Consider the following 11,470-nt stretch of genomic DNA (forward strand, 5'->3'; position numbering starts at 1 on the left):
TGACCTATTTTAGCCTGTGCATCGCTGCAGATGGGTTGTGATCAGACCAGTAGAAGTAGAGCGATACAGAGGTACTAGGTGGTCGAAAAGATTGCCCCGCCCCCCCGTGTTCTGCAACTTCAAGTCAATGCGCCACCTGGCGGTGAAATGCCTGTCATTACAAGTCCAATTGAAATGAATGCAATCATTCACATCGAACCTTAATTGTGGACCAACCTTCGGCGGGCCGGATTAAAAAGACCAACGGGCCGGATTCGGCCCGCGGGCCGTAGTTTGCCCACCACTGATCTAGTATGTGAATCCGTCTTCAAAAGTGGAGTATAAATGTACACAAACAAAAAAAAAAAAGAAGTTACCAACGATGGCCTCCCAAAGCATCTTGGAGGGCGAGGAAAAAGCTGGGCCCAACCGGAATGTGGACCAAGGACAGCAGGAGTCCACATAACAAGAGGAACAGCCAGATGACGTGAAGCTACATTCCCTTCGGGGCTCGATTTGTTTCGGGACGCTAGAAATTGTGAAGGCTGTATCTTAGTTATGCTCCTTTTGCTGACACGTCTTGCTCGCAAGTGGTTTTGTGGTGACTTGTAATTCCCAAACTCCAGAGCTTGAAAGTAACTGACGAGCAAGTTGAATCGCTTGTGTGGTTTTTGATTCAGAGTGACTTCCCCCCTTGAAGATAAACGAACACCCATTGAGTAAAATGTGGCAAGGGTATTATTTGTGGGCTTTTGCCCTGGGACCTGAAACATAATCATACCCCCCCCCCCCCCCCCCGCCCTAAAAAAAAACAAGACAAAGTTGCGCATTCCTGGAGGTACAATGTGAAACTGTTTTTCATCATCTTGTTCCCCCTCCTCGAGAATTGCTAAACTGCACTTTTGACATATTTGGGCCTGAGTTAGCATGTATGGCAAAGTATGCTGTTGCATCTCTACACAATTGATGAAGTTAGAAATAGTCATTATGCTCATGGTTCATATTTTCTGCAATATTGCCATTCACTGAAAAAAGTATCAAAAACAATCCCAAAATACAGTGAATGTATATCTCAAAACCATTCAGTTGGGTAGTTCTTTAAAAAAAATGGCTCTCATGAGAACCAATTGTGAAGTCATCATTTATTTAACAGATGATGAAGAGAAAATATTTAACAGATCATAAGAGAAAATACACGCCCTGCGTGTGAAAAACATATAGAAATCAATTTAGCATAACGCAACATGATTCAATAGCCCGAGGAGCCACTTGCTTCGTCTCTCACACGCATACCTGTCAACTCATACGGTTTAGCCATAGTTCATACGGATTTTGTGGTGAATCTTACGTATATGGCCGTATGGCACAAATCATACGGATTCTGAAAATTTCCGTTTTTTTGGAGTTGGTGAAAAAAGTAACGCAGGAATACAACTCTGAACACAGTAATGCCACTAAGTAGAATGATGATTAGACATTAAGCAGACATTGTATTAAGGAGATCTACAATAAATATCATTGAAAATTTCGTGGGGTTTTTTTCTGCCGTTATTTTGACATATAAAATGCTTTGGTATGTTATAAGCATTTTTTGCTCTTTATAAGGATTGTTTGGGTAGTTTATACAGGTTGGCGCTCCGAAAAGTTGACAAGTATGCACACGTGTGACGAATCTAACCAGTCACAACACTGACTACGTTTACATGCAGTCAAATTTCAGGTTAAAATGAAAAGTCTGTTTTCTGAAACATTTGGAAGAACTCGTTGAGACTGATCAGATTTTCTTTACTGGCAGGCTTTCTTGTACCATTTTGTTTTAATCCTTTGCATGGTTACACCTTTCCTGACCCTCCTTCACGCTGTCTGAAAAAGGCGAAGGAGGGGAGTGTCAAGACAAGCTCAAGTTGAATTTTCAACAACAACAAAAAAACCTTTGCAGGTCACAAGAGTTCAAAGTCCATATAACGGACCTTTGGCTCGGGCCGTCAACATGGCGCCGGGCTATTTAAGTTAAGTCCACACCGCGGGAATAAAAATAGTTCCAGAAGCGAGGACCGCCATGTCTCCGCTTCAGCTGTCCGTTTTCTGGCGTGTGTCGCTCGCCTTCTTCTTCAACTCGTTCCTCTTCTTCCTCGACATTTTCTTGGCCGTGGTGGTGGACGCGAAGTGTCACGCCAGCAACGCCACGAGCGAATCGGGAACCAAACGCGGAAGTATGCTCCGGCGAAACCAATCAGAAGTCGAGGATCTTTTGGGAGACGAATCTGATTGGGTGACTAAAAGCGGCGACCGAGATGTGAGTGAATAAGATTCATAATAACAATAATTGGAGTACAAATCTTAAAGTTTCTCACACTCGATGTACTTTAAGTATTTAAAACAAACGAGTGAAAGTTTTGATTATGTTTTGAAGTATTTTATTTTATTTGTTTGCATTATAAGTTCCGTCCGTAGTGGTGTAAAGATCAGTAGGTTGGTAGAGTCACTTGGTAGAGTAACAACAAGTACTCTTGGAAAAAGTAGCACGGCGAAGAAGCGAGGGAAAGCTGTTGACAGATTGGTCCTGATCTGGCATCAAAGAGCACATGAAGGGGTTGAGGAAGAGGCTTGTTTTGTGCCCCCACACCCATTTTTTTCATCTTATGATTTGGGTTCACACAAGAGTTTAATTTTATGACAGTTACCTTTATTACAGTAAAAGTGTCCCCAGACAGGCTTTGTTCAGGGTTTGGGGGAGCCAAAGCCTCAAATTTCTTTCGCCCGTGTGACGACGTCAGGAGTGTCGCATATCTCCACATCTGAAAGGTGGCAGGCAACCCTCAGTGTGAAGCTTTGTTTTTCATGTCGAATATTTTAGCTCACGACCTTGCACAACACGAGCAGCCGTGGCGCGTCCAACAACAGCAACAGTTCCACGCAAACCGGTGACATTAGAAAAGAACACACAGGATAGACAGAAGAGTCGAGTTTTAATAGGTGCGATCAGATAAAAGAACAAAGTACTGCCTTTAAGTGTTTCAGCGTGCGGTCGTTGAGAATACGTCTAACTGCTTGCTCTCAACTCAATGCCTCTCACTGCAGATAGAGCAAAGGCCCATCAGCAATAAAACCCATTTGGAGTTAACAAATAACCCAGGCCACACTCTTATACATTCAGCCCCCCCCCCCCTTTGAACGCTCGATAAGGCAGAACAACACGATTGTTGCGCTTTGTGCTCCACATGTTCAGGCATTGATTTCTTTGAATTGGATTGTGAAGGAACAAGTAACAACGAGTGTACATCAAATGAACTGTCGCATTTCATATTTTAGAGCAATGATTCCCAACCTCGGTGGCGTGTACCAAGGGGTATACGCGCTTGAGTCTACTCGAAACCTGAGTTTTGAGTCGAATCCCTCTGAGCTTGAAAAAGTGGGATCAGTCGGGTCCAGAACGGGGTTCTTGTAGTTTATGAAAAGTAATGAAAGAACTAAAACTAAAATTGGGGGGAAAATAATAATAATCAGTCATAAAATGAAAACAAGAGTGCGTAAAAAAAAAGAACTGTCACTACCGTAAATGTTATGTTAATGAAATTAAAATGACAGCATAAATGTCCTTCATTTTCATCTTTGCCAATTCATTTCCTTCATGTGCTTTTTGTTGTTGCCTTTTTCTCAGGATTACTCGGCGCTATGGCCGTATGGAAGAAGGAAGGTTGAACAGTCGTTTGGGAATTGGACTTTCTTTTATACCACAAGTCTTAGTGACCTTCTTTACCTTGGACCTGACAAATACTTATAGAGATAGAGAGAGAGAGAGAGAGAGAGAGAGAGAGAGAGAGAGAGAGAGACTGAATTTATAAAACAAAAGTCAGGGAAAAATCTAATCTATCTGGTCCAGAACACTTGATCTGAATTAGTTCAATCATGTCAAAGGATGAGGGGGTATTTGTGTTTGGGTGTGTCCGCTGCATGCGCCACATTTAAAGATCCGCACACTAATTCATCAGTATAATCCACTGTTGCAAAAAAAAAAAAAAAAGTCCACCGTTTGTTTCTTGTGTGCATCAGTCAGTGTGTGGCTGGTCTTCATGGTTGACCTACGGCCAAACGGTCTACATGGTGGGTCTACTGCTTGGATCGCTGGTGGGCGGAGCTCTGTCTGACAGGTACAATTTTTACCAGAAGTGGCAAAAGTACTTGCACACTTTACCTACGGAGAAGACAAAGTAAAGGTACTTGGACAAAAAAAAAAAAAAAAAAACCAATAATAACAACCAAAAAAAAAGTCTTGTCAACAAACAAAAGTACCGTACCGTTCTTAATTTATTCTCATGAAAAAAAAAAAAATTTCAATTTAAATTTTTAGTTTTGTGTGTGCTGGAACTGATGACCTTTATTGCCATGCATTTCAAAGAGGGAAAGATCATTTGCGGTATGAGTGTTTGGAAAGAAAAAAAAGGCACTATGATACAGGTATCTCTTTTCAAATGTGGGGAGTAAACCTAAAAAGTTGTCAGAAAATAAATACAGATACCAAATGAATCTACTTAAGTACGGTAACCAAGTACATTGGTGTGAAGAGAAGAGTTTAATTTATTCAATGACCAAGCCCGTACCCCAAATCATCATTCCCATCGAAATGAATGGAAATGCAATTCATCCATTTTAGCCTTCCCACGAAAAAAAAAAACACCAACTTTTTTTCTACAGTTTCTTTCTGACAACAAAAATTGCACTTAACAGCGTAGAGCTGCAACGATCAATTAATTAATCGACAACTAATCAATTCAACTCATTCAATAATTGCTTTGGTCATCGATTCATCGTGGAGAGAACTTGTTTCAGATAAGAATGTCAAAATCCTCAGAGTCTCAGCCTCTTCACAGTAAATACTTTCAGATTCCGAGCAGTCCTCCCTGAAAGCAGACCAATTATGTTTGCGCTGAATGAAAATAAAACATTAACCAACATAGGCTGGAAAGAGTGATCAAAATTGTGACATTTTATCACATTTGATGGACCACACTTGCAAGCTAAGTAGTTTTCTGCACTTTGAAATGTCCCGTTTTTGAATCATGGGGTGGCAAATGAAACATGATTTTGAATCCCATCCATTGACAATCACCAAAATAATCGATCGATTAATCGACTATGAAAATAATTTGTTGCAGCCCTACAAAACTTCTAAGTTCAGGCACATACTTGTGTGTCAAGGCACCGCTGTATTTGTGCGATAACCTTTCACACACATACACACACACACACGCACACACACACACTTGTACATGTGAGTGTTCTTGTGTTGCAACCTGCGCCCACACTTTTTACCTTTGCGTGTGCAGGTACGGGAAGTGTCTGGTGCTGCTGTTCAGCGTGTACGTGCAGGCTGTGTGCGGCCTGTTGCCCGCCGTTCTCCCTCAACCGTTTCTGTTCCTTGCCGTTCGTTGCCTGGCGGGCGTTTGCTGCTGCTGCATCAACAACTGCTCCTTCAGTCTGGGTAAAAAAAAAAAAAAAATCGAATCGCATGGCTTTAATTTTTGAGACAAGCACACAGGCAGGATCGACCAGGTTGCCTCGGAGGCTGTCCCAGCTGTCTTTGGGCAGTAGGCGGGGGACAACCTGAACCAGTTGGCAGCCAATCGCAGGGCACACATACACAAACAACTATTCGCGCTCACAATCACTCCTTGGGAAAATTTAGAGTGTTCAATCAGCCTGCCATGCATGTTTTTGGAATGTGGGAGGAAACCAGAGTACCCGGAGAAAACCCACACAAGCACAGGGAGAACATGCAAACTTTACACAGGAAGGCCGGAGCCGGGATCGAACCCACGACCTCTGCACTGTGAGGTTGACGCGCTAACCCCTGGATCACCGGGCTGCCCTTTGAAAATCAACAAGCCTTAAAACACTGGTGTCAAACTCAAGGCTCGTGGGCCAGATCTGGCCCGCCACATCATTTTATGTGGCCCGCGAAAGCAAATCAAAGATGGCAACTTTCACAATGCTTGCGAAAATCTCGACCAAAATTTCAAATTCTCCTTTGTAATTAATAAGAGTGACACTGTAAGCATTTTCTTGTTACCTAACCTCTCATGACACTCACTTAATAAATAGATGAATAAACCGTGAATCTTGACTTCTTGATATGGTTTCAGTCATAACGACCCTCCAAGGAAAACGGTAACTAAAACGTGGCCCATGACAAAAATGAGTTTGACACGCCTACCTTAAAATATTGGTTACCCACATCTTTTGAAATCTATTTAGAGGTTTTTTTTTTTGGGGGGGTAGATAAATTTTAGTGGGGAAAAAATTGCATGTTGACAGCAAAGTTCCCGATATTGCGGCACTGCGATATTGTGAAAGTAGTCAAAGACGGCATGACAACAACGGCTCCCTTTTGCTGAGAATCACTACTCCCGGCTTTTGACGACCACCAAATCTTGTGCTTGGGCGTTGCAGCTGTGGAGTGGACCGCCCCCTCCGCCCGCCTCTGGCCGCCCGCCTTTTTGGGCTTCTGCTTCAGTCTCGGAACAATGGCCGGAGCTTTGCTGGCCTGGCTTAGTCCCACTTGGACACAGCTTCACCTGTCTCTCGCTCTGCCCCAGTTCATCTGCCTGCCACTCTACCGGTCTGTCCTCCTTCGCACGTGTGTCACGACGCTGCGTCTCCACCCGCAGTGTCTTTCTGTCCAACCGTTTGATCATTTGTCCTTCTCAGGCGCATTTCTGTTTGTCCGCACAGTTCACTTCCAGAGTCTCCCAGCTGGTTGGTGTTAATGGGGAGGACCGATGTTCTGTTCCGCTACCGCACGGGAAATGCGGCCGACAAACAGTGTGTGGACATGGTACACGGAGACGCAGACTCAGACACGACATCCTGCTATCTGAATCATCTGCTCGTCTGTGCACCCGTAGCTCCTGGGATCAAACATGGCGGAGAAGCAGAAAGCCGCCGAGGCTCAGAAAGGTCAAAGAACAAGTGGCCTGCTCCCCTTCAAACATCCCACTGTCCTGCTGCGGCTGTCCGTCATGAGCTATCTGGGGTAACGCATTGTTGTTGTTTTTTTATACAGTGAACCCCCACCTCGTCAGTTTCTCTGCGCTTTCTGTCACATTGTGAATTTATTTTGAAGTCTATCGTCGCCGAAAAGAGAGGGGGAAAAAAAAGAAAGAATTTTAAAGTGTTTGAGGACTACAGTTAGTAATTACCGTATTGGCCCGAATATAAGACCGTTTTTTGCATTGAAATAAGACTGAAAAAGTGGGGGTCATCTTATATTCGGGGTCTAGACATTATACCCATTCACGACGCTAGATGGCGCCAGATATCATTGAAGCGAATGCTGAACTTGACTCCCCAGGGCAAAGTGAACCCCTGTCACAAAGAATAAAATAAAAATTGCGGGAGCACAAAGAAGAAAAATAAAAAATTGCGGTAAGAAAGAAAAGAGAAGAAAATAATAGAAGAGAAAACAGAAAATGGAGAAACGGAGCGACAATCTGGAGAAAAGCGGGTCGAAGATCGGCCAGGTTAACCGGCAGCTGAGGAGAATTTATGATGTCATTTACATTTCAAAAACCAGAAGCCATTCATTTACCAATGTGATTGCACTTTAGTTTACATATTTAAATGTTCAGATATTAAGATTTGAATGAGGCAAAATAACATGCCTTTTCTCTCAAATATATATTGTTATAATCATTTGTTTCAGATGTACTGAAATTATTTTCTGTATAAAAATGAATTTGGTGTTACAAAAAGTCTTTTTTCAAACTTGAGTCTTGAAAAAGAGGGGGTCGTCTTATATCCGGGCCAATACGGTAATTTATTGATTGATAAACATACTCGAAGCAGTTCTAAACATTTTGGGAGGTTGTCACCTACTCAAGCTTTTTCACTATTCAAGGCAGGGCTCGGATAGCGGGGGCTGACTGTCCTTTAAATATGAAATCTCACAACAATTCCAACATTTTTTTCCCCCTTGTTTAGGTGAAATAGAAACGTGCTCAAATTGTGATGTGTGCTGTGATTGGTCAGTGCTGCGACGGCGTTGACATACTACGGCATCTGTATGAACATCGGCTCCTTCGGCGTGAACGTCTACTCGGCCCAGTTCTTCTCCGGCCTTTCCGAGACTCCCTGCCTGCTCATCCCGCTGGTCCGCCTGGATCGGCGTCCCAGCAGCATGCTGACTCTGTTTCTGAGCGGCGCCGCCTGCTTTCTGTCTTTGCTGCTCTCCAGACACCAATGTGAGGCTCCCGCACATATATGTTTGCTCAGTGATGCGCCAGTCGTTTCTGGACAACTTCTCTCCAGTGATGAAATGTTTTCAAACTTAATTGCCAGCACTAGTTTAAGTTTACAGTCAAACTTAACATAAAGAGAATTAATTACATGTGGATTTAAAACATCCACTTTGCTTTGCTTGAGATACATATGGTCTGTATCGCTTCATGCGAACAAACAATGCAAAACGCTGAAGACAAGTTAATGAATAACGTCAGTGTCATACCAGATACTTGAACACAAACGCTGAAGCAACACAGACAATATTAACAATACGCATACATTCTTTATCGTCAGCGAAGAGCAACTAAGATTACTGCGATTCGCTGAGGAGCTGGGACAGTTCCATGTCGGCTAGAGTATAATAGTCACACAAATCTTGCACTGTACTGCCCCCAGGTGGCCAAAGTGCACACACCCAAAGGAGCAGCACAATGTACGTTGACTTGAACAAAAAAAAAGTTAGTCTTTACATTGTATTTGCAGATACAGTACTCTATGTTCTGACAAAATACATTATGGAGTACTATTTTTCTCAAAAACACATTTTTTTGTTTGTTTTTGGGATAGGCTGGTAACAAACTGAACTGAATGAAATTGCAATTCAAGTGAAAAGCTTTGAGCGTGGTCTGGGAATGAATTAAACTCCTCACAAGGTACCACTGACTACTTTTATCGCTTTGGCATCAACTCGTGGCAACTTGCTGCCAAGTTGCGGCCACTGAAGTGAGGTGAGGAGTTTCGGTAAAGAGAGCGCTTTGCTTTGCTTTGCCACTGTCTCGTACCATCTCTGAAAGACCTGAATACTGAAATAATCTTGCTCTAATTCATTGCAAATTTTGGACCTGTTTCACATGCATCCTTTTACAGGGTAGTGATGCGATGATGATCACAAGTCTGTTCGGCAGGTGACGCAATGCTCGTGATGAGCTTGGCACTGCTGGGCAAATTCTGCACCATAGCCACAATCTTCATCTCAAGTCTGTATAGCATTGAGCTGTTTCCCACAGTGGTCAGGTAACGCGTTAGACGACGGGTGGTAAAATTCACCAGGCGCCGAAGCGGATTTACTCATTTGAATGTGTTGTGTATTCCACCTGCAGGCAGCGTTGCATGTCGCTGGTCAACTTGTGGTTCCGGCTCGGTTGTCTGGTGAGCACTCTGTTCCCGCCCAACCCTGAGGGAGCCTTCTCGTTGGCCGCCATGCTCGTCTACGGCGGCGGGCCAATCATTGGCTGCGGATTGTGTCTACTGCTTCCGGAGACCATCGGCATCCCGCTTCCTGACTCTGTGGACGACTGTCTCAGGGCAACGCAACACCCCGTCAAAAGGACGAGGTGAGCACACGACTGTCCCAATTGGAGCTGTGATGAGCACAAGCTCGTCTGCGCAGCTGCCAGAAGGGTCGGGAAAGACAACGAAGCATTTGCCTAGGACCACACGACCACTAGGGGACACCCAAGAGCACTTAAGTCAAGAGAGCCTGTCCCACTGAGGAAGAACAGTGACAGAAAAAAACGCTAACTCTTTGAATTAAAGTAGTTCTCTTACATTTAGGGGGTTTCTGTTGTTTGAGTTCATATTAATTCATGGTTCATTTGTCTTTGTTTTAGCTTAAAACTAACCTAAACGATTGAATCATTCATGTAGAATACATCTTATGTTTATTGTGATGGGTTAGTTTAGTTTGATTTGTTCAAAAAAAATATCTGGGACCGTGACCTTGAAAAAAATCGCACATTAAATCACAATCATATTTGGGGGAGGGGGTGGTCCCAATTAAGATTACTTTTCAAAATCATTCTACCCTAATTTCAACCACTTTAATACAAATGTAAGTTGAGGGGTTCGTTGTTTTTCAGTGGATGGCTCTTCTTTGCGAATGACAGATGGGGAGATGGAATCCTTCAATGCAGTTTAATAAGAGGAAAAAAAAACGTCTGCACCGCAGCACGTACGAGAACACAACCCCCGTAACTAAAATCACTTCCTGCTTCTCTTACTTTAACAGCCAATCAGAACCTATCAACATAAAAAAAATGTCTAAGCAATTATTAAACAACAGAATATAATTTAGGTATGCTTAACATGAAATATGATGCTCAAACATAAAATGATAATTAATAATATAACATAAGCTTACACAAATACTCACATCATGATGAAACGCACCGGTTGTGTGACTTGATTTCTCCCTCTTCGGCTAACGCCAAGTGCAGTTCTGCCAGAGCAGCTGGCGCTTGGCGTACACACAATTTGCAACCGCGTTGAAGTCCGAAATATTTTACAGTTGAGAAAAAACATATTCCAATTACGTTCTCTGCTCCACCGGCGTAATTAGTATCTCGTTTTATTCTCGTAACGGCGACAATTTTGTTTCGTCGCCGTCTTCCTGAATCACGTCTGCACATGCGCACGAACAAAATGGAGGAGTCAATCAACTGCTTGAATTGGAGGAGCGGTCAAAAAACGATCAATACAGATAAAGCCTTTCATTGTGTTTTTAGGTGTGTGAATTTACAACAAAAAATTGCTTTAAATGAAAGAAAACTTTTATAACCCCTTTTATGAGCCCAACAGGAAAATATTTACAGCTTGGAAACACAGACCTTGGGTCAAAAGTTTCCAACGTGTGAACAAATGGTCTCTTTTTCGATATATGAATGGGCACCACATGCCCACTGTTGTTTTTCCTTCCCCGTGCTCTTTTGTCATACAAACTCATTCAGGCCATGTCTGTTTCTTAGCAGGAATAAAAATTACTATTCACCCTTTTATGGAGTCGCTCAAGCGGACGGAAGTCACATTAAATTAGCTCGACATGGCGTACATCAGCACTTTGAACTCTGCAATAAAAAACGGGAGAAAAAAAGCTCAAGGAAAAACAAAACAATCGCATAGAGGTATAAAAAAAAGAAAATCGGAAAACCATTTGAAAAAGTTGTGAAATATCAAGTTTGCGTATCTCCTGTTTTTCCAGGAAGCTGCAAAGCCAGATGGCTGTCGTTGGCGGATCAGAGTGAAGGCGCAAACGCACAACAGCTCTCGGGCAGCGTGGAAACAGCCACATTTCCTTTTTAATGACTCCACTTTTATTTTTGTTCTTTGCCTGATTTAAGTCTTAAAACACTTTTTTTTTATTTTTTATTTTTAATAAGAAGCTAGCATGCATGAATGGTGAGTTTGGGCACTGAATTCAAGGGATTCAACGCTT

At 42.8% G+C, this 11,470-nt stretch overlaps 1 protein-coding gene and 1 long non-coding RNA gene across 4 annotated transcripts; one reads left to right on the forward strand and one right to left on the reverse strand.

Moving 5' to 3' along the window:
• Window positions 1-1,933: 1,933 nt before the first annotated feature.
• On the forward strand, window positions 1,934-11,431 carry LOC147210543 (solute carrier family 22 member 6). 2 transcript variants are annotated; one of them, XM_086112412.1, is made up of 10 exons: window positions 1,934-2,275; window positions 4,033-4,130; window positions 5,307-5,461; window positions 6,430-6,598; window positions 6,688-6,814; window positions 6,885-7,012; window positions 8,008-8,219; window positions 9,165-9,273; window positions 9,360-9,593; window positions 11,237-11,431. In XM_086112412.1, exons 1-10 carry the CDS (start codon window positions 2,039-2,041, stop codon window positions 11,277-11,279), a joined length of 1,512 nt encoding a protein of 503 aa, XP_085968538.1. In that variant the 5' UTR covers window positions 1,934-2,038; the 3' UTR covers window positions 11,280-11,431. The 2 variants fall into 2 exon arrangements, with proteins under 2 accessions (XP_085968538.1, XP_085968546.1); XM_086112420.1 differs by having other exon boundaries at window positions 6,712-6,814.
• On the reverse strand, window positions 4,042-10,619 carry LOC147210544 (uncharacterized). Of its 2 annotated transcripts, none has more exons than XR_015101041.1 (3): window positions 10,412-10,619; window positions 5,293-5,457; window positions 4,042-4,174 (listed from the first exon to the last, which is right to left on the reverse strand). It is a non-coding gene; the product is annotated as an uncharacterized LOC147210544 (long non-coding RNA). The 2 variants fall into 2 exon arrangements; XR_015101039.1 differs by having other exon boundaries at window positions 4,129-4,880.
• Window positions 11,432-11,470: the final 39 nt, after the last annotated feature.

Source organism: Hippocampus guttulatus, chromosome 1, assembly GCF_054856545.1.
Source record: "Hippocampus guttulatus isolate MCC_2025c chromosome 1, RoL_Hgut_1.0, whole genome shotgun sequence".
NCBI lineage: Eukaryota > Metazoa > Chordata > Actinopteri > Syngnathiformes > Syngnathidae > Hippocampus > Hippocampus guttulatus.

Excerpts from the sequence above, each read along its gene's own strand:
- LOC147210543 (XM_086112412.1), top strand. The coding sequence starts at position 2,039 with ATGTCTCCGCTTCAGCTGTCCGTTTTCTGGCGTGTGTCGCTCGCCTTC. Across the intron at positions 5,462-6,429 it reads CAACTGCTCCTTCAGTCTGG|CTGTGGAGTGGACCGCCCCC; the intron begins GTAAAAAAAAAA and ends TGGGCGTTGCAG. Across the intron at positions 6,815-6,884 it reads ACAAACAGTGTGTGGACATG|CTCCTGGGATCAAACATGGC; the intron begins GTACACGGAGAC and ends GTGCACCCGTAG.